General features: G+C 37.3%; 2 protein-coding genes across 2 annotated transcripts in view; one reads left to right on the top strand and one right to left on the bottom strand.

The window, feature by feature from the left end:
- The window catches only part of LOC142525218 (small ribosomal subunit protein eS27y), an 89069-nt gene that overhangs the window by 16696 nt on the left and 50795 nt on the right, over positions 1–21578 (top strand). The gene's annotated exons all lie outside the window — the stretch shown is intronic.
- LOC142525202 (uncharacterized) lies at positions 74–21248 on the bottom strand. Its single transcript, XM_075629391.1, is given in 20 exon segments — positions 74–813; positions 1024–1288; positions 1897–2048; positions 2374–2567; positions 2793–2982; positions 3700–3942; positions 4278–4394; positions 5235–5441; positions 5782–5998; positions 7157–7317; positions 7723–8271; positions 8360–8529; positions 8677–8917; positions 9387–9642; positions 10018–10218; positions 17289–17781; positions 18437–18498; positions 20129–20335; positions 20433–21226; positions 21228–21248. Coding segments are annotated over 20 exon segments (4992 nt in total). The 3' UTR covers positions 74–561.

The raw sequence follows: 21578 nt of genomic DNA, 5'->3' as shown, positions 1-21578 counted from the left end.
TAAGAATAGGCTGTCAAATAAATAATTAAGTTTCATGAATAAAAAGATAACATAAAAGAACAAAGATTATTGAATGTCTGGACACAATTTTTTTTTTCTTTTGAATACAGATACTTTTCCATTAATAGTTCATCAAATCATGTACAAACGTTTTCAGAAACAAGGGAATCACATTCAAATAAATCATATTCCTTCCGGTAAATAGGTGCTGTCTGGGAGGTTTATGTGCCACTTGGTTCGCAACCCTTGGACAATGACGTGGTGTAGCTCCAGTTGTTCTTGAGCAAAGGTTGCGGATATGAATTGTCCTGATATGAGTTGTCCTCCTCATGTTTAGACTACGCCATTGGTGTACCACTGAAAATAGTATGGCTTCCTACATGTCTAGCAAATAATGCAAAAAAAGAAAAATATTTACATGACAAACTTCCTAGTTGAAGAATTATCATGTCATCTGTGTGATCGAAGAACAGCTTCAGTGTCGATCTCCTCAAGCAGAAAAAGACTGCATGAAATCTGTCAGTTCTAAAGTATTAGTGTCCTGTTGCATTGCAACTACTGTTATGTAGCGCCATCCATTAATCTCTGTTCAGCAGCAATAGCAGCAGCTACAGAAGGTGGTAAATCCCTCAAGCTTCTGGCAGGCGTTTGATCTGCTGCTGCAACAGCAGGTGCCGATACTCTGAACAAGGACTCAACATCTCTAAGCGTCAGACATGGCTGATCTAGATTCTTTCTGTTCCCACTTATAAATGAACTTGTGTTCCTACTCCGATTCAGTTTATATATGCTTTCTTCAACGGTGTCTTTCACCTAGCCGGCACCCCAAAAAAAGGGAAATTGAGAGATTACTTGATATATCAAGAGACCTATACGTGTAAATGATCACCAATCGAGGCCAACGGTTCGCAAACTATCAGAACTTTCAAATTAAAATCTTCTGATTTCATATATTTTGTTTCGACAAATATCGATACACAAATTTTAGAAAGAATTATGTAACTTATAGAAAGAATTACTTACGATAAAGCGATGAACTTGAGTTTTATTCTTCTGTCCAATTCGGTGCACCCTACCGACTGCCTGTGCTTCAGCTGCTGGATTCAACAGTGGCTCGACTAGAATGACATGATGTGCTTCCAAAAGATTTAGCCCGTTAGCCCCATGCTGAATTAGGAGAAGTAGAACTTGGGCAGACTTGGTATTTGTTTCCTCATCAATCTTTTTATTATTTTCTTTTGCATGGCTTCTCTGTCCCTTGAACTCACTGATGGCAACTTGTGATTTCCTGCAGTGTGTCGCCTTGAGATCAGATAATCATATCACGGAGAAAGAGGATCTCGTAATTTATAGCTCATGACTTAGTTCAGAATAATTATAGCTATGACTGATTTTTACAATTTTATGCCATGTGTTGCATTCGACACGAATATACAAATGAGATCATTTTAAATTTAGCCATAGCCAATGCAAGTAGATCCAAAACATCGAGCATAAATTGCTAGATTTTAAAAAAAACTAAAAATGAAAAAAAGCAAAGGATTTGAAAGTACGTTCTCATGAAGTTCTACTTAGGGGCGATAGCATCTTATCAAATTTAATCTTTTGCGTGGAAAAAAGCAAACCGTCTCGCATTATCTGATACAGTGCTTTATGGAAACAAACTCTCTATTAACTAGTTGCTTTATAATACAAATTGGAGATGAAATGTATCATGATTTACTCTTAATATGACTTCAGTTGTCTGACGACAAACAGCTTATATTTCCTTAAAAACTCAAGTAAAATAAATATAGGATTTTCAGGTAATTTTGTCTATACTTAAGTGATACCTTGGATGAAATCATATGCCGGTTTAACACATTAAAATTGATGTATGGATAAATAGGCACCGACCTTCCTCCTTTCATCCTGACATAGCTTATGCTGTTGGTAGCAAATGCATGCTGCAACACATCAAGGACATCATTCCAACTTGAGAAAACAAGAATCTTCTCTGTGGGATCAGTAGAAATAATCCATAAAATCCTCCTTGTCACTGCTTCGATCTTTCAAGAACAACCCATGCAAAGTGGTAAAAAAAATTCAGGAATCTAATACTGCAAGGAAGTCCTGACATATAAATGACTGAAACAAGTGTGATCAAATTCAGCCCCCATTATTGTGTTATTGCTACCACATCCAAATATTAGAATTCAATCACTTGTTCCCAGCCATTTTAATCGATCACCACACTTCCCGACAAACAATTTTTTAATTGGGCCAAACACAAGCAGGAGAAGGGGAAAAAACAAGAGAGAAAATTAATTATCTTGTGCTAAGCTCTAATGAATAGAGAAACTATTGTCGTGTTATTGTTAAACATATATTTACCTTTGTACTGTATGAACCTTGGACGGTTATAGAAACCTCAGATTTGTCACAATCACCACACTTTCCATTTTGCCGATCATCAGCATATGCGATATTTCCAAAATCAGTGGGTTGTCGACATGTTGGGCATCTTACCATGTTGTTATAAAATTTTCCAGCTTCAATCAATCTCTGGTCGGTCATTGCAAATAAGCCTGTACCAAAATTAATGAAGCGAGCATTCACACGAAGCATTTTTACATGGAAATGCAAAAGATGCCAATGGATAAAATGCTATCAGTGTATATAGGTTATGAGGTACTTAACATGCTGGGAATTTTAAATGTATAGAGAAAAATAGAAGAGAAATCGGTCAGCACACCATTGTGTCATGTAAAGATTGGGCACTTAAAAGGAAGTATGAAATGATAAAAGCATACATTTACAACACGTCACATGACCACATTGAAAAACCATTTTCTGGTTTTCAAGTTTCTCTTGACAAACTGGGCATGATTCTTCATCATCTGCTTTAGCTAGGTAGCCATTCTCCGATATTACAGCAGCTTCGGTTACGGTTAAAGTATCCATGCTTTCCGAGCACGTACTTAGTTTAGATTGCACTAAACCCTGGCAAAGGTTAAGTACAAACATCAGCTTTTCACAGTTAATGTAATTATGAGAACAGTCAAGACGTCAATTACCACAACTTTCACAAGACCACTGTACACAATTTTGTCAGTTCATGGGATTGATTGTTTAAGCAACAAAATTTTACTCTTACATCGCTGAAGTACAAGCTAGGGTACCATTCAAAAGTGTTCAGAAATCACGGGCAGAAATTAGCTTTAACTTCTGTAAGTTCCAATCAAAGACCACTACATCAACTTTATGAATTTTTTCCGATTTATACAATAGCTAATTCTATATTAAGAGGGTTAATACCGTTTTCCCATCACCCTCCCTTTAGGATAAATAAATCAACTAGACAACGACCATTGTTATGTAAACATATAGTACCACTTGAGACATCAAAATATCCTTTCTTTTCTTCCTTGTCAGTTCATTAAAGAACACATATCAAGTGGCCACGTCTTTTTCCATTGATCACTTCCACTGAAGAATCTATACATGCCATCCGGTGATGGCTCTATCGCTTCTCTTCTTTCCTAATTTTCTTTTTCTAGTACAAGAATTGATTCCTAAGCAATCATGTTTGAATCCACACACTTTCTTAGTACAAACAATTGATCTCTTTAATTGGGAGGGGAAGTGTAGGTCCTCAAACAAGGATTAGCTAGAGCCAACCGTTGGATTTTGTTGGTCTCACTAATTAGACATTGTTACCTTCAAAAAGCGAAGTTGCCCTTTTATCCGTGACAATGTAGCCAATGCTAGAAATTTTTCACTAGAATTTTCAACACTTGCGATATCCAACTCTTCTGGGCTTAAAGCATCGATAGATTTATCATCCTCGTTTTCTCTAAGGCGTAGACGTGAGGTCGCCATCTTTATTTCATCATGAGCTCGCAATACTTGTGCTTGAGAAATTGCCAAAGACCTCGCTAGAGCATACTCTTTGCGCATACCCTGAAATTCATAAATAAACAAATAAAAAGACGGTATGAGTTTCCAACCAAAATAATTTGGGAGAAATGCATTCATGTTCATCGTAGATGGTATTATCCACAATGTCGTCGCACGTCCTTTTTTAAACTATAACACATTTAGAAGAAATTGACGTCTTCACATGGAAATGTATAGCTTCATACTTTTCAATGGCTGAAATGCTTTGTACTCTGATACACATTGAGCAACGAAATAAAAGTTCCATCGCAAATTATAATACAAGAGCAAATATTGTAAAAAAAATAAAAAACAAGTTCGCAACACTCCTAGTACAAAACCAATTGATTCATCCATACTTCAAGGAGATTAAGCTGCTTTCTGGCTGCTGAAATTCTCTCTCTTCCTAAGAATCCTCTGGAGTTGTTTCTGATAGCAGTCATCACAACCTCCAAATCAGAAGGAGACTTTGAGACCTGCAATCAATTTCATTAAGACAATATAATGGCATAGTTTCCACTCTGAGCATGTCGAAGATAATTGACTGCATTCGATACATGCAAATTTAATATCTGAAAACCAATGGAGCAAAAGTAGGAATGTAGCAAAGGAAACAATGTTTCGGAAGTAGATAAAGATTGTCGGCAATTTCTATTACCATTCCATGATACTGATGAAGTATCTGATATCTGAACGGACACTATCGTGTTATTGTTCAACAAATAATGAAATTTCCAAATAGATTCCCATTTAGACACGAAACTAAAAGATTGTTTGCTAAAATCCTTCGACAAACAGACCCTCTAAACCCCTCCATGGCTTCACTCAAATACCTAGATAAACATGATGGGTAAAACCAGGAAGTTAGAGCTCCGAGTAATATGAGCAAATCAATTGGCTAGAGTTCATTCAATGATATTTATTGCTATTTGACATAAATAAAAATTCAAACATAAATATTCAAGATGAGAAAGCTTGAAACAAAATGGAACAAAAGCAAACTTAAACATCGCCTACCCTTCCCTACCAGTACAATTGGCCTCCAAAACCATAAAATATGAATAGGTTATATCCTGTAATAGTCGACTAGTATATAGTGATGCAGAATTGCAGATTACCACTAGGCACTAGCACCATGAACGAATTTGTTCACAGGCCAAAAAAAAAAATTAATGGTAAGTTTAACAAAGCAACACATAGCTTATACCAGGGAAACATATATATAACTATTCTTCAAGTTCTGATATGACAGTTTGCTAAATTTGAAGATGCAAAGATACATGCAATTAAGATTTGAGAAGGCATATGGTACAGACCATCACTTTCTCCCCAGCATCCCTTTTCTTTCCGTTATCTTCAGAGCCAGAAGCAGACAAATTTGAGGCCTTGTTAGGCCGTGACAAAGTCAAGTAAAAGTGATTCAGAGCAGACTTCTTCTTTTGAAGGTTAATAGCTTCTTCAACAGATATAATTGACTCTCTGTTATTGCTTTTGTTAAGGCGAAATAGCCTCGCTTCGTAAACCTGGTCAAGAGATCATTAAAATCTATATTTTAGGCAACTATCTATATTTCCCAATGTAAGGACGACTACGTAATTATATAAAAGATGTAAACAGAAGGAAGTGTCTAGATTGAAATTATTCGTTTGTATTGAAAATTAGAAGATTCTTTAAGCAATTAATTTTTAACTTTTGGGGAATAAATGGCATGAGCTTCAAGAAAATCGGTAACACTCCATATTGATTCATATTTTGCATTCATAAAATTAATTCATAATTCATGACCAAAAATTGAAATCCTAAAAGCCTGGTCCTAATGGTCTTCGGATTGAATAGAAGAAAGACTAGTGCATAATTGGAAACCTGAAATATTTCATCCAACTCGCAATGGGTGCATGCAGGACCATCAAAGTCAGTATAGCATAAAGCACAATGTCTCACACGAATAACATCCTCCTCCCTGGGATTTTCCATGGTTTCATCAATTTCCAAGAGTTTATTCAGCAAAGTTTTCCTCGACTCTTCTAGAGCATCCAAACCAGTTTGAATATGGTATTTTATAGTAGTTATGCTGCGTAACCTGTTATCCACACAGAATAAATCAGTAAGTTGGTAACTTCATTTAATCTACATTTATGCTAATAGAAACACGTAATTCAAAAATAGCCCCAATCTCAAGACATTTAGTGTCAGTTTTTCCAATTAACAAACCACCAAAATGATATGGTTTTTCTTATACAAGTAAAGGTGAGAAAATACGTGTCCAGAACCCTAGATAGTAAAAATACGTTTGTTCTCAATATCTCTATCACTTGGGCTTGATAGTAAGGTGATTCATGTCATATCTATCATAAATTCATACATTAGTTAAACCCAAATAACTGAAAGATCAAATTTAACACCGCCTTCTCCAAAGTGAAAGGAAAAGAGCAGATAGTCTACAACTGAGTATCAAGTGAGTATATATTCCTTATCAGCATAATAAATCTGGATACCCCATTTCTAGGAGTGTTTCTTTGTTGGCAGTCCGTCCATTTTTCTTTTACCCTTTGTCCCCCCACATCCCCCCCCCCCCAAACACCCCTCTCCTCTCTCTCTCTGTTTTGTTCTTAGGCTTGGTTGGTTTCAGGTCAGGTCTAATGTGTCTTAATCTTTCATTTTAAATACCAAGAATCAGAACAAAAGATTCAAGAGTGAAAAAGAAGGCCAATAAGTATATAATATTTACTGTGTCCATCGGTGTCAGATAGCAGTTTCACCCATTCTATTAATTTCCATTCCAGATACATCCGTGGCCCAGAATTTTATATCCAAAAGACCATCTAAATCACTTTGAAGAGTACAGCCTAAATTTGCCTTTATCTAGTAAATTTGATCATTAGAATAAAGACTGAGTTGCACATTAGGTTGCATATGTAATGACTCGGTTAATGGAGAATGCAAAATTACTTTCTCAGGGAGTTAACGAACTTAAGTCCCATAACACAAACAAACAAAGAGTAAAGAATATTCCCAAGCCCCTGTGCAACACAAACTCAAAACACCCAAGCTTCTTGGTAAGATTCCTCATAATTTCAAGATGAGATACAAATCATTTATAAATATGTTTCCAGTTAATCTAAACATTCAACAGTAAAAAATATAGTACCATGATGGTCAGCTATGGCCTGAACATCACACTGGCATGTTAGTTAATGATGCAAGTACTTTAAAACCAGGAACTGAGATCATCACTAACCAGGCAGAACTTCTTGATTTCTGGGAAGCATCCGCCGAGAGAGTTTCTCCTATTTTTCTAATAAACTCATTAGCTAAATCCTTATTTTGCTCAATGTGATGTAGGGCTTCCAACCACCAAGTTGTATCCTGATTTTTCCTACCCCTAAAAGCATCACACAACTTCAAACAAAAGAGAAAAAATATCATTTAAAGAATAAATTTATCATCTTTAAAATCAGAAGAATACATGATGGAAAATGAAAAATCTTGAAGGAAAATAATGTAGTTCACTGTCATCCATGAGCATGCATGTAAAGCATGATGAGATTGGAAAAGACAACCGGTATGACATGCTACTCTTAACTCTAATATGGTCTTTTATGAGTTTATTGTATATATATATATATAGCACTAATAAAGATGCCACACCAGTCCAGAATTGAAACTCAGCCACTCCTAAAAATGCAACATAAATTTAAAGAACCCATTCTTACCAAAAAGATAACATGTAACCTAATCAATGTCAAAGGATCCAATCATTTCCCGTGATTAAGCATGACTTTCGAGATCTTGAAACCATCATACCTGTTCATGTGATTTCCTAAACTCCTGTTGAGCTGTGGATAACTTAACATAAAACACAGATAAGTATTTCTGTTTCAGATCTTCACATGCCGTCCTTGAGCGCTGGATGTTTGTTGATACATGAGGCCGAGCATCATAACAATTTTTACCATTCATCAATAAACAAGAGGAAATCATAGGTGCATTATCGGAGGTTAGGCTGGGATCATCTCTGATCAATCTTCCTTTTTTCGCAGCATTATTTTCTATTTTGTCAATATGACAAGTCCAGGTTAATTCTTCTGATCTTCCGGAGACAGAGTTATCTGGTATGCTGTCCACAGAAAGTGGCAATACTTCAGAAAGATTATGGTGAATGTGGATGTTCAACAGAGGATCCAAGCGAAAATCGTCAGAATGCTCCTCGACTATAAATAGCGCCTCTTTATACAAAGATACAGCTTCTTTATAATCTTGCTTGATCATAGCTATACCTGCAAGTCCATTCAACGCAACAACTAATTTCCTTAGGGCATCCTCACCTTCTACCTTGGTCTTTCCAATGAGAACCTGCAGCAACGAAAATTCTTCTGTACAGTAATGATTGAGTAAATCCCATGATCAAAACGACAATTTTGCCATCCATCACAAAACCCACCGACAATATTTCCTCCATCGTCATTGGAGACTTTTGTAAAGAGCGTAAACCAGAACTTCCCACTTGAGGATGACAACACGCTTGACGAAGCTTCAGGAGTGAGTTGAACAACTTTGCAGCCTCTATATTGGTGATAAAACGCTCTGATAGGACATCATATGCAAGGGAACCTGACAAGAATATTCGAAAGATATAAGATGATTGATTCAAAACTGAAAAATAAATAAAAAAGCATGCAAATAGCTGAACTTCTGAAGACCATTCTAAGACATAATTAACATGATCAATCATAAAACTCGGTAACCATTATTGAGCACCTGCTTCTTTTCCCTTTCTATCATGATCCTTAAAGGTTTCAATGACCTCTTGGGCATCATCCACACAGGTTTCATGTTGCCTCTGATAAAAGTGTTGTTCAATTGGAGAGAGGGAAAGCCAAGAGACGCATTCCTCCTGTGGCGGAAGTTCTAGCTCATCCCAAACAAGTGTTTTTGAGGAGCGCCACATAAGTTGTTTGAAGAAGTTGTGAGTAAACACCATTGCTTCTGCATCTCCCCTCTGCCAAATTTAAATCAGAAATTTAAAATAATATCACAACGTAAGACCACCTAACTGAAACAATTACCCACAACCATAAACAGCAAACAAGACCATGAAAAATGAAAAGCTATGATAACATGAAGATTAATTTTAGTCATTTTAATTCTAGTAAGGATAAAACCAATTTAAAAGCATCAGCTATCTTAAAATTCCCAAGTTTGGTTTGCTAAAATAAATTCCAAGTTTGGTCCTGATTGTTATGTTTTATATCAACGTTGATTGTCCTAGTCATAGTCATGGCAACGACGAATCTACCATTACTTCTGAAACTTTATTAGGTAATTACTGTAAAAGCTGGTTCAAATTATGTGAACTTATTTGATTATTATTGCAAAGTTTATTTCATGTCTAATGAATAATCTTATAATTAATAAGTTATTACAATAAATATTATATTAATTCTATCAAATTAAGAGCATGATCATACCTCGTATGGATTACAAATAACATCAACCCACCACCTGTAGGTATCGAAAGGATTTGCTTGGAGAAATCTCAAAAGGCCATATAGGTCATCAAGTTTGCGTTGAATTGGAGTTCCTGTTATACACCATTTATGCTTGGCATGTAACCGTAGTGCCAATTCGGTTGCAGCAGCAGCATTACCTTCAACCATTTGAGCTTCATCCAGACAGATCCTCCACCACAATACTCTGGTTAAATGAGTTGGAACAACATGGTATCTACAAAATTATAGCAGTTCAATTAAATTACACTATATTGAATGCTGCAGTGAGCAAGACAATTTATAAAGCATGCAACATAATCATACTCAAAAAGATCCAATATGCAAAATAATCATTTGTGATGAGAACTTCAAGTGGGAAAGCTTGGATAATAATTAATCACCAAAAAGTAGAATAAATTAAAAAGCACGACAAAACTCTTTCTCCTGGTACACAAACGGCCTCTCCAACTTAAAAGTGAAACTTCTCCCTAGTGATACTCGATTCTCTCCATTTTTGTGGCTCTTGCTCAGACCAGATTTTAGAAGCATGAATTACAACATAATCTTATCCTTTTGGAAACAGGCTGCCTGCATGCACTCAAGAAATTACCTCTTCTTGTATCTCATAAAGCGCCGATCCCCTTCATGTCTATCAGAATCATGCGGCAAATCCGTTTTGAGCACATCATAGGTTGTCAGGACAATATCAGCACCCAGAAGTTCTTCAATATCAATAGCAGGTTCATCAGAAAATGAGGTATATCTGACGCCTTCATAAACACAAACTTTCAAGGAACCAGGTTTTGTATGACTGTCAATACACAAATAAAACAATAGATAGTAAGGGAGAAAGAAAGCATAACAGAGGCCACGAACGAAGCAATTGAACACTAGCTTCAGATCTCTTCCAGTCGTCTCATAAAATTTGTAAGACTGGTAATGAAACAAAATAATAGAGCGGAGAACAAAAGAAAAGGAAATGAACAATAATCGATTGCTACATGTTCTTGATGTCCTTCTGTTGAAAGAGTCTCAGGGTTGAATTGTTTTGACATCCTCTCTTTCTCGATTGGGACAATACCGACTCAGTAGATTTCTGAAGTTAAATTAAAGAAAGTGATAGTTGCCATCTCACAGCCCCAGCTCCTTAGTAAAGAGGCACTGGGAAAACTAACATCCACTATACTCCCAGATATAACCTACCACCATAAAATCCTATATCTACTTCAGATTATATAAATCAACACCTATCTACTTCAGATTACATAAATCAACACCTAAGGACTCGAATTGAATCAGCCAAACATTCAGAAGAACACTTTCCACGGCTGCATGGGTTAACATAATACACATTCAAGTAATCTTTAAGATATTATTCAGTTTTCATTCCAAAATTATACAGAAGCAATGCTTGTTAAAATGGAAAAGAGGCATTGCAGGAATTGTAGGCATGAGGAACAAATCCAGAGAAATATGTAAATGATTAAAAAACCAACAGGATTCCCAATGCTGCCAATCAAGCATGGTTCAAGTCCAACTTTCTACAAAATCAGTAAAAAGAGATGTTTCTCCTTTCATCAATTCCCAGTTTTTTCTACCTCGCCATCTAAGTGGCATCATCGCAATGCAGCCAAGTAACTCTTAAGCTAATTGGTTAGAAATCTACTGAATGAGAACAAGATGGATGAATTAATTCACGAAAGGACTCCAAGATATAAAATCTTCTCCTGATAAGTGAATATCTATAATATGATTTAATTCATGAAAGGACTCCAAGATGTTAAAATTTCCCCTGATACGTAAATATGAATAACATCAGCTGACCTGACTACCAAACCTATAACATAGTGAGTTACGTTCTAAACAATTACAATACTCTCAGTCAACAGCTTCTCTAATCATCAACTCTGCAGAAAAGACTAGAATAGGCTCCAAGGACTTTTTGGCAATAACCAGATTCAGAACCCAAGTAAAATCCCTTAAATAGTTATTCTACTTGCACAGATTACATCATATTTTTCAATAAATATTTTTAATTGGAATACCTTCAAGAGCTTGTGCAGCTAAAACTACAACCAATTAATGAAAGAAATATCTCAGGACCTTGCCCATGTTTGGGATATTTTAAGAAATAGGTCATACTTGACTTGAGCCATGTATCCCTTGCTGGAATATGTTGTGGGAAATCAGATAATAGAGAAAAAGAATTTTTTTGTATATTATTCTCTTTGAATTGATATAATACACGGTATTATATAGGAGATTACAAGGAGAAAAATAAGGAAACTAACTCAATCCTAAATCTGGAAACTACCTAACTAATTACCTCAATCTCAGGGATTACAAATTAATTCTCCCAACCTATTTACAGAGCTATTTACAGCTCAGCGACACCTCGACACTCCCCCTCAAGCTGAGGAATAGATGTCTTCCATTCCCAGCTTGGATACAAGATCATGGAAACTCGAACTGTTCAGCCCCTTTGTTAGAACATCGGCTAATTGTCTCTCTGATGGAACATAGGACATACACACTAACCCTTCCTCCAGTTTTTCTTTGATGAAATGTCTATCAATTTCAATATGCTTTGTCCTATCATGTTGTATGGGATTATGAGCCATATTAATAGCGGACTTGTTGTCACGGTAGAGCTTCATAGGACCCTCCCATTGGACTCCCAAATCATCCAAAATGATTCTCAGCCAAAGTAATTCGCATAATCCTTGAGCAATAGCCGTGAATTCTGATTCCGCAGATGACCTTGCCACTACATTCTACTTCTTGCTCCTCCATGTCACTAGGTTACCTCCAAGAAAAGTACAATATCCTGTAGTTGATCTTCTATCCACTAGGGAGCCAGCATAGTCAGCGTCGGTGTAGGCTTCCAGAGTAAGAGTGCCATTCCTTTTGAACAAGATTCATTTCCCCGGATTGCCTTTCAAGTAATGCAGTACCCTGTAAGCAGACTGAAGATGAGGTTCTCTTGGATCATGCATGAATTGACTGATCATACTTACAGAATATGTTATGTCTGGTCGAGTGTGAGTAAGGTATATGAGTCTGCCAACCAACCTTTGGTACATTCTTTTATCCACAGCTGGTTCTTCTTTAGCTTCTCCCAACTTATAGTTTGGATCTATTGGAGTAGAGATCGGTTTACACCCAGTCTTCCCTGTTTCTGCCAATAAATCAATTACGTACTTTTGCTGGGATATGTAGATTCCCTGTGTTGAATGTGCCACCTCAATACCGAGGAAGTACTTCAATTTCCCCAGCTCCTTTGTTTCAAATTCTTTTACTAGTCTTAGCTTCAATTCATGCTTCTCTTTCTCATCATTTCCAGTCACGATGATGTCGTCCACATAGACTAAAAGAGCAGTCACTCCCCCTCCAGCCGAATGCTTAATGAATAAGGTGTGGTCACCTTGGCTTTGTTTATAGCCAGATTCCTTCATGACTTTTGCAAATCTGCCAAACCATGCTCTAGGAGATTGTTTTAACCCATAAAGGGCCTTTTTCAGCTTGCACACATTGTTACCTGTGTCCCCTTCAAATCCCGGTGGGATGTTCATGTAGATTTCCTCATTTAGGTCACCATGGAGGAATGCATTCTTAACATCATATTGTAGCAATTGCCAATTGAAGTGAGCAGCCAATGCTAACAGGATTCTCACAGTGTTCATTTTTGCAACTGGAGCAAAGGTTTCCTGATAATCCACCCCATAAGTCTGAGTGTACCCTTTGGCTACTAACCTTGCTTTATATCTTTCAAGGGATCCATCAGCCTTGTACTTCAATGTAAAAATCCACTTGCAATCAACAATGTTTTTTCCCTTCGGTTTATCAACGATCTCCCATGTTTTATTCTTTTCTAATGCACTCATTTCCTCTCTCATAGCATCCCTCCATTCCCTTTTTGACAATGCCTCAGCCATATTGTTAGGGATGGCAATGGTGTTCAAACTCACAATGAATCCTTTTTGGGTTGGTGATAGGCGCTTGAGAGAGACATAGTGAGATAGTGGATAGAGTGGATGTTTAGTACATTCTCTGGTTCCTTTTCTAACAGCAATGGGAAGATCCAGAACGGTTGTTGAATTAGTGGTTTGTTCAACAGGTTGTGTGTGTAAAGGTGGATCTGATCTTACCGTAATTTCATTTCCAGAATTTGGATTGGATTCTTGGACTTGTGTCAGTTCAGGAACGGTCTTTCTCCTTGAATACACCTGAGGAAATCTTGGGAAATTGTGAGTAGGAGATGATAAGGGTTCAGTGACAGGATCGGGTGACTCAGATGTGACTGGTTCAGAGGACTCGGGTTCAACAACACGGGTTGGCACATACGGAAGGTCAAGGGTTTTAAGTGGTTCAAAGGACTCACAAGTACTATCTTCCATCATTGAAATCTCCCCCTGAAGAGAGGACTTGGAAAAAAAAGGTTTATTTTCTGTGAAAGTGACATCTGCAGAGATGTAAAATTTTCTGTTAGAGGGGTCGTAACACTTGTATCCCTTTTGAGTGGATGAGTAACCGAGGAAAACACATTTGATGGCTCTGGGGTCTAGTTTCCCTCTATGTTGTTTGTGGACATGAACAAATGCAGTACACCCAAATACCCTAGGTGTGATGCCATTTGAGGTTCTGAAGTGAGGGTAGAAGCTATTAAGGACCTCTATGGGGCTTTTGTTTTCTAACACGCGGGAGGGAAGTCTATTTATCATATATGTGGCAGTAAGAACGGCTTCTCCTCAATAGGACTTAGAAACATTCCCTTGAAACAGTAAGGCTCGGGTGCTGTTGAGTAAATGGCCATTCTTTCTTTCAGCTACCCCATTTTGTTGGGGTGTGTCCACACATGATGAATCATGGATTATTCCCTGAGATTGAAAGTAAGGGGATAGAATCTGATTGAAGTAGTCTCTAGCATTGTCTGTCCTAAAGCTTTTTATTTTGACCCCAAATTGATTTTGAACCATTGAATGGAAATTAGGTATAACAGTGCTAACATCAGATTTTTGTTTAAGAAGAAAGAGCCATGTAACTCGGGTGCAATCATCAATTAAGGACACAAACCACCGAGCCCCGGAAACATTAGGTATAGTTGAAGGACCCCATATGTCACTATGAACCAAATGAAAAGGATGAGAACTTCTTTTATTGCTGATAGGAAAAGATACACGGGTATGTTTTGCCAATTCACAAATGTCACACTGAAACTCCGAAATATCTAATCCTTGGAATAAATGAGGATACATTATATTTAGGACCCTAAAAGAGGGATGACCAAGAGGTAGGTGGTATAGCCAAATGACATCTTTGTTTGAGGAACTAAGGAAAGATGAAGACAAGTTGCTCCTAAGTTTCTGGGATGGCTCAAGGTGGTAAAGACCGTTCCTTTCCTTAGCAAGTCCAATCCTCCTCCCCGAGTCCTGGTCCTGAAAAACACAATAAGAAGAGCAAAAAACGGCATAGCATTTGAGATCATGAGTCAACTTTTGAATAGACACAAGGCTCGTTGACAGTTTGGGTACATGGAGAACGTTTTTAAGGATAAGGCTAGGTGTGATATGTATATCACCAATCCCTGCAACAGTAGCTAAAGAGCCATTGGCCACAACAATTTTTCTATTACTTGGACATGGGGTATAGGAAAGGAAGATTTGTGATGTGGGGGTCATATGGTCTGTAGCACCGGAGTCTATGATCCAAGAGTTGGGATAGAATTTGTCTAAGACATTCATGCAAACAGGTTTACCTGAAAGAGCCATTGAACATGCTCCAGAAGGCTTCTCAAGATATCCCATTAAGCTTCTCAGCTTCTCAATTTCTTCGCTGCTGAACCCCCCTATTGCTGAATTTTCCTCAATATTGGGCTGCTCTGCCATATGTGCCTGAGGCCTTTGTTGCCCCCCACGGTTGCCCCATTCTCGGCTCGGAGGTTTACCATTCAGCCTCCAACACGTCTCCCTTGTATGCCTCGGTTTCTTGCAAAAAGTACACCGATTGTCTTTGTTCCCTTGGTTATCTCTACCCGAGTGTTTAGGCAGATCATTCTTCGACTGCTCCTGATTTGTTTTCGCTGCTAAGGCTGACCGCAGATCATTCTTCGACTGCTCTTGATTTATTTTCGCTGCCAAGGCTGACCCATCCATAGTATGGGGTTCTAGCATGACACTCCTCCGACTTTCTTCTGCTCGGATTAATGAGATTGTCTCTTCTAGAGACGGTGTATCCTCCTTGCCGAGGATTTGGATTCTAACTTGATCAAATTTAGAATTCAGTCCTGCCAAAAAATCATAAATCCTATCCTTCTCAATGAATTTCTTCAATGTGGCCGCATCATCAGGGCATTTCATCTCAATTACCCAATAGTGATCCAATTCCTGCCAAAGATTTTGCAACAGGGTTGCATACTCTATGACAGATTTGTCTCCCTGCTTGGTGGCGGAGGTTTTTTCCTTAATTTCATACACCAGGGCAGCATCGCGGGCCTTCGAGTATGTGCGGTTGATATAGTCCCAAATTTCCTTTGCTGTATTCAAGAACATGCAAGTGTCACTGATCGTTGGCTCCATGGAATCCCATAGCCAGGACATAATCATGGAATCCTCCTCATCCCATGCGGCAAAGGTTGGATCCCTTTCTTCTGGTCCAGTTCCAAGTAGGTGATTAAGCCTCCCTTTGCCCTTTAGGTATGTGCGGACAATTTGGGACCATTTGAGATAGTTCTTCCCATTGAATCTGTTGGATGCCCGAATATTCTGCAACTCTCCAATTTTCTGAACAAAATTGGATTCTTCGTACATTGACATGGTGAAGAAGAGATTCACAGCAATGAAGGCTGGAACACGTAGAAATGGAAGCCCAGAAAAAAAAACTGGAATATGAAAAGGAAACACACAGCAATGAAGGCTGCTTGAAGATACGAAACCCCAGAAAAATTCCTAGGGCTCTGATACCATGTGGGAAATCAGATAATAGAGAAAAAGAATTTTTTTGTATATTATTCTCTTTGAATTGATATAATACACGGTATTATATAGGAGATTACAAGGAGAAAAATAAGAAAACTAACTCAATCCTAAATCTGGAAACTACCTAACTAATTCCCTCAATCTCAGGGATTACAAATTAATTCTCCCAACCTATTTACAGAGCTATTTACAGCTCAGCGACACCTCGACATATGTATTCCAAAATTCAGAAATAAGGTAACAAATTATAATCATGTGAAAAAATACTCTCTTAAAAACCTATAAGAAAGGTCACAATTAAATATTAAATAGTCAGGCCGAGCCTACGAGTGTAGAAGGAAAACAAGATTAAGTGAGTGCATAAATTAAATATATGACACGGAGGACGAAATTGAAACAGTCAGAAGCAAACAACTTGTTGGCAGATAAATAAACAAGTTAGGAAATTATTAAGACTCTATCCCCAGAGTCTTTGACATTATGCATCAGCTAGTTCCTTCCATATTCAAGACAATTAAAACAAAGAAAGTCAAAAATAAAAATTTAATCAATCAATGGTGATAAATAACTGCATGTTTCTTTTCACAGCAAGAGAGATGATCTAACAACAGAGGACAACATTAAAGAAAATCACATAGTGATGAAAACAAAACCATCAGTAGCAATACCCTAAAAAATAATGCTCCATATTCTATTTTTGTACCCAGTAACTTATTTATGCATCTTTTGTCCGTGACTTCTCAGTCAAACAAATTTTGAACAAGTTCGACTGTGGACATGTTTTGAACGCAGCAAAAAATGCATGCATGAGATTACACATGTATGTAGTAGACACATGCATAAAATCTGCATCAAAGATCACATAAAAAAAGAGAGAGCTTAATGAATGCAAAGGGAGGTAAATTACCGAAGAATTTCAGCATGCCACTGATGCAATATAGTGGTTGGACATACAATAAGAGTTGCAGCTGTTTCAACTGGAGATTCAGTGGCTCGGGTTAGTGCTGAACACGTCGAACATACAAAATCACCAACCATCTCAACTATTTTGGCATTATTTTTTCTTTTTTCACGATTTCTTGAGTTCTCCTTACTTTTTTCTATTTCAGCAGTGTCCCTAGATTTTGAAGCTTTTTGTTTCATTGAATACCCAACACAATCAGCATGTTGCCAAGCATCACAAACGTCACACTGCACCCACAAACCTTCATATCTATAGCTCTCAGTTACAGCACCACATAAACACTCTACACGCTCCCTCTTCAGTCTTTTCAAGTTACTCTCTCGAGACCCTTGAATTTGCATCATCTTGCTAGCATCATCAGTGACTTCAAATGATGGCATTCGATGAGCTAACATACAAGCTAGCAACTCAACAGTTTTCCCCAAGCCCATCTCGTCTGTGTTTACCCATCAGCAATGCAATAGAAACAACAATAGGCATATCAATTACTACAATCTCCCATCAAAATATAAAAGTTTATATTACTCCAAAAGCCAGAGCGACCTTACACAGTAAAATTACATTTCTGAAATTTCATTTAAATCAGAAAATATGCAATCATGGCTAAGGAATTGATCACGTGCAGTGTCAAAGGCTATGTTTGGATTCACTTCCGGGGATGTTTTCTCTCCTCGGAAATGAAACAAAAATTGCCATTTCATTTCATTTTCTTTCCAAAAAAAAGAAAACAATCAATTGAAAGTTTTTCTAAAAACTACTTTTACAGAAGCGAGAGAGCGTGGGTTTTCTATGCTTCAGCTTTTGTTTTTCCTTAAAAAATAAACCTGCTACCTTAAAATTGCTTCTTCTTTTTTTAAAAAAAAGGAAAAACGAGCTTAATAAAGCGTCCTTTTAAACTGTGACGTCTATGTCTAAACTGACCCTAGATCTACAATTGTATAAAAATGTTTTTTCCACAAACAAAATCGGACGCGTGACATTTTCCAATACAATTTCCAAATTCACATTTTAGGAAAGATCATAAATGAAGCCAAACACTACTAAAATCTGCGATCGTACTTGTACCCTTAGATGCAGCAAACTGGACTTACCAGCAAGAATTCCACCAGAAACATGTGACGAGGAGCAGAAAGGATGCAAAGAAATATTCCCGCTGAAACATAACAAAACAGCATTAATTCAACAAATGTATTCTCTCCAACAATTCTGCACAACGTTTGGTTGTAATTTTTATGTTTTGAGAGAACGTCATAAAAAATGATTTTGTAAAATAAAAAGCCACGGTTTATATTATTTTCCAAGGAGAGAGTTTTTACTTGTACTAGTCAACCGATGTGAGATTTCCTCGGTATATATTATTAAGTTATGTTTGAATTGATATTTGTGTGAATGGAGGTAATAAGGGTGACTCTAAAATATTAAAATACAGTACATCTAATTAAAATATTATAGGTGAAAAGGTCGAATTAGATGTGATGATTAATTGACTATGTTGATAAGTGCGGAAAATTAAAGAAATATATATTTCTGGGGAAGGAACTGAAATTTGAAAATTAAGCAATGGTATTTGCTTTTATTTTAAGGAATGGATAATGAGTTTGGTAGATGAGAACCAAACATTGCGCAGATTTTTTAGAAAAGTAGTCCAGAAAGAAGAAGGATTTCAGGAAGGTGACATAAATTTCATAAATCTTCCCATTAACTCCTCCCAAACACCCACCCACCCCTTCTCTTTGTTCTTTCTTAATGTCTGTGTCTGTCTATATCCATTTGCTGCTATCTTCCATGATAACCAAGTGGAAAATATAGCTTAATTGAAGAAGTTTAAACCATACGCTGACAGAGGGTTCTTTCTTAATGTTTGCATCTGTCTATGTTCGTTTGCAAATTTCCTCCATGATGACAAAATACAGCTTAATCGAAGAAGTATAAAGCATCCATTGACAGTGGACAAAGGATTGATGAAGCTTCATAGTTCAAAGAATGATCCAAATAGGACTAGTGCTCGCTCTAACATGTGCTACCTGAGACTAAACAAGAAATTGGTTTCCTTGGTGACCAAAAATACCTTATCAGAGCTATGTGCTAGCTAAAACTGATAGGGCTCGATTGATATTTACTTAGAATAATGCAGCGACACCTGATAACCAATTGAGGCACTGAAAAGCAGGTCCAAAGTCTATCATCTCTGCCAAAGAATTAACTCGTCCACAGTGTAGTCAGCACATTAATACTCCAACCTAACTCAGATTCCACAATCCATGAAAGAGCAACTTGTGGATCATGAACTTAACAACGCTACGATAGGCATTTGAATATTTGATTATCAAAGAAAATATATTTTTGTCATATTTCTCACTAGTACAAGCAGGTTCTTTTAACCCAATTGCAAACCCCAACTCTTATATGCTTTACCTCCAGTCAATCCTCACATCAGAACAGTCTGATAAGGAGGTTCAAAGAAGGTAACTCAAGAGAGAAAAGAAAGGGAGCCATGTCCAATTTTTTACATCCAAAAAGAAAAACAATCATGGCAGAAGAAATTTTATATATTCACAGAGAAATAAATTATTAGAAAAGCAACAGTTCAGATTTCAGCAAGAACCCCAAGCAAATGAAATGGCTGAACCAGGAATACATTGGAAAGCATTTTCAAAACATCTTCACCAAATTAAGCTCGTACATAAATTAGTTTTTTACATGATGTTCAAGGCATTAAGTGCCTAGTTAATGAAAAAATATCAAGAGTCATTCTTAGGGGAAAAGGTTTAGGAGGAACATACCTAAAGGGATTGTAATAAATTATTCGAGGTGTGTCTACCAAATTTATAGGCATAGATAGAGGAGTAACAATCCGCCTTCTCTCATTTCCGCCTAAACATCCACAACCATCATTTTCTCGTTGTACCATCCAGTAAGCCGCCCGACGCTGGTAAGGTCGTAGCTCAGGAAGCAACTCAGGTAGGTGGTGATCCAGCATTGGTGCCTCCCTGCTCAAAAGTCATACATGTGGATCAAAGAGTATAATCGCAAATGCAAAAATGTAAACCATAATAGCTAATGACTAAACTTTCCATTAGCACTCACTTGGATGGTTTAATGGCTTCATAGAAACCTGAAACTTCAAATTTTGCTTGTTCTTTGGTCACCGAAGAATCAGTCTCCGTTCCAAAAGGTATCTCAACGTCCATGCTAGAAACGGCATCAGATCCATATCTGGCTTCTGAAGTCATAACTTCTGGGCGCAGCCAATCCATAACACTCATCATACTCTTTTTCCAAAGGGGCCTATTATTATCAAGCAGTGACTCGCACTCATTAAACATGCGCTCCAAAATTTCAACCCTAACACACATGGACATCATATCTTTCAAAAAACTGGTTCCTGAAATAGGCCGTATCGTCAAGAGCTTCAAACTAGCCAAGTGAACAAGACTTGTAACTCCCTCATCCGGTCCGTCAACATTTCCAGACACAATAACAACATCCCTCTCCAAACCCTCAGTTACGCATTTCATCACAAACTCCATATTTATACTAGCCCCGCACAAGACCGGCCAGTGCCCTAATTTTATCCGGCTCAGATGCTCCTTGACATCACTCAACCGAAACCTCAAAAAGTGCCTTGAATCCTTACAAATCTCTTCGCTAACTGTATAATCAAAAAACTCCTCACTCACCCTCAAATTTAATATAACGATTTCTGAAACATCATAATGCTCCTCCTCAGAAACCCAACTAGACCTATCAATTTCAAAAAAGAATGGTTCGTCAACTTTGTCAACTTTGACAAGATCATCTTTTTTTAGATCATAATTGTCATCATTCAATGCCACTTCATAATTGTTCCTTTCAAGAACTCCCACCGTTCTATGCGGCCTGAACTTGCTTCCGTCGACCCATCACTACAAATAAAAATCACTTCAAACAACATAATAAATTTAGCAAAAAAATAATAAATTCCACAACTTTAACGCAGAGAGATAAAGAAGAACAAATACCTCACAGTATAAAACGAGTAAGGTTCGGTTTAAAAAAGCGAATTCAACAAAATTGCGGCAGTTCAACACTTTCACAAATGTAATTGTCGCATGAACACACAAACATATGATTCTATATATATAGACTACAGCGGTTCGGAGTTCGAGATTAAACCTGGCAATATTCAGATAATGGAAGCTGAGGAGTTGGTGTCTTGGAGAGATTCTTGCGGCCTCCGGCGGTGCTATAGAT

Source organism: Primulina tabacum, chromosome 14 (genome assembly GCF_025594145.1).
Source record: "Primulina tabacum isolate GXHZ01 chromosome 14, ASM2559414v2, whole genome shotgun sequence".
In the NCBI taxonomy this organism is placed as follows: Eukaryota; Viridiplantae; Streptophyta; class Magnoliopsida; order Lamiales; family Gesneriaceae; genus Primulina; species Primulina tabacum.
Note: the sequence above shows the minus strand (reverse complement) of the source record. Positions and strands in the feature narration are given on the sequence as shown.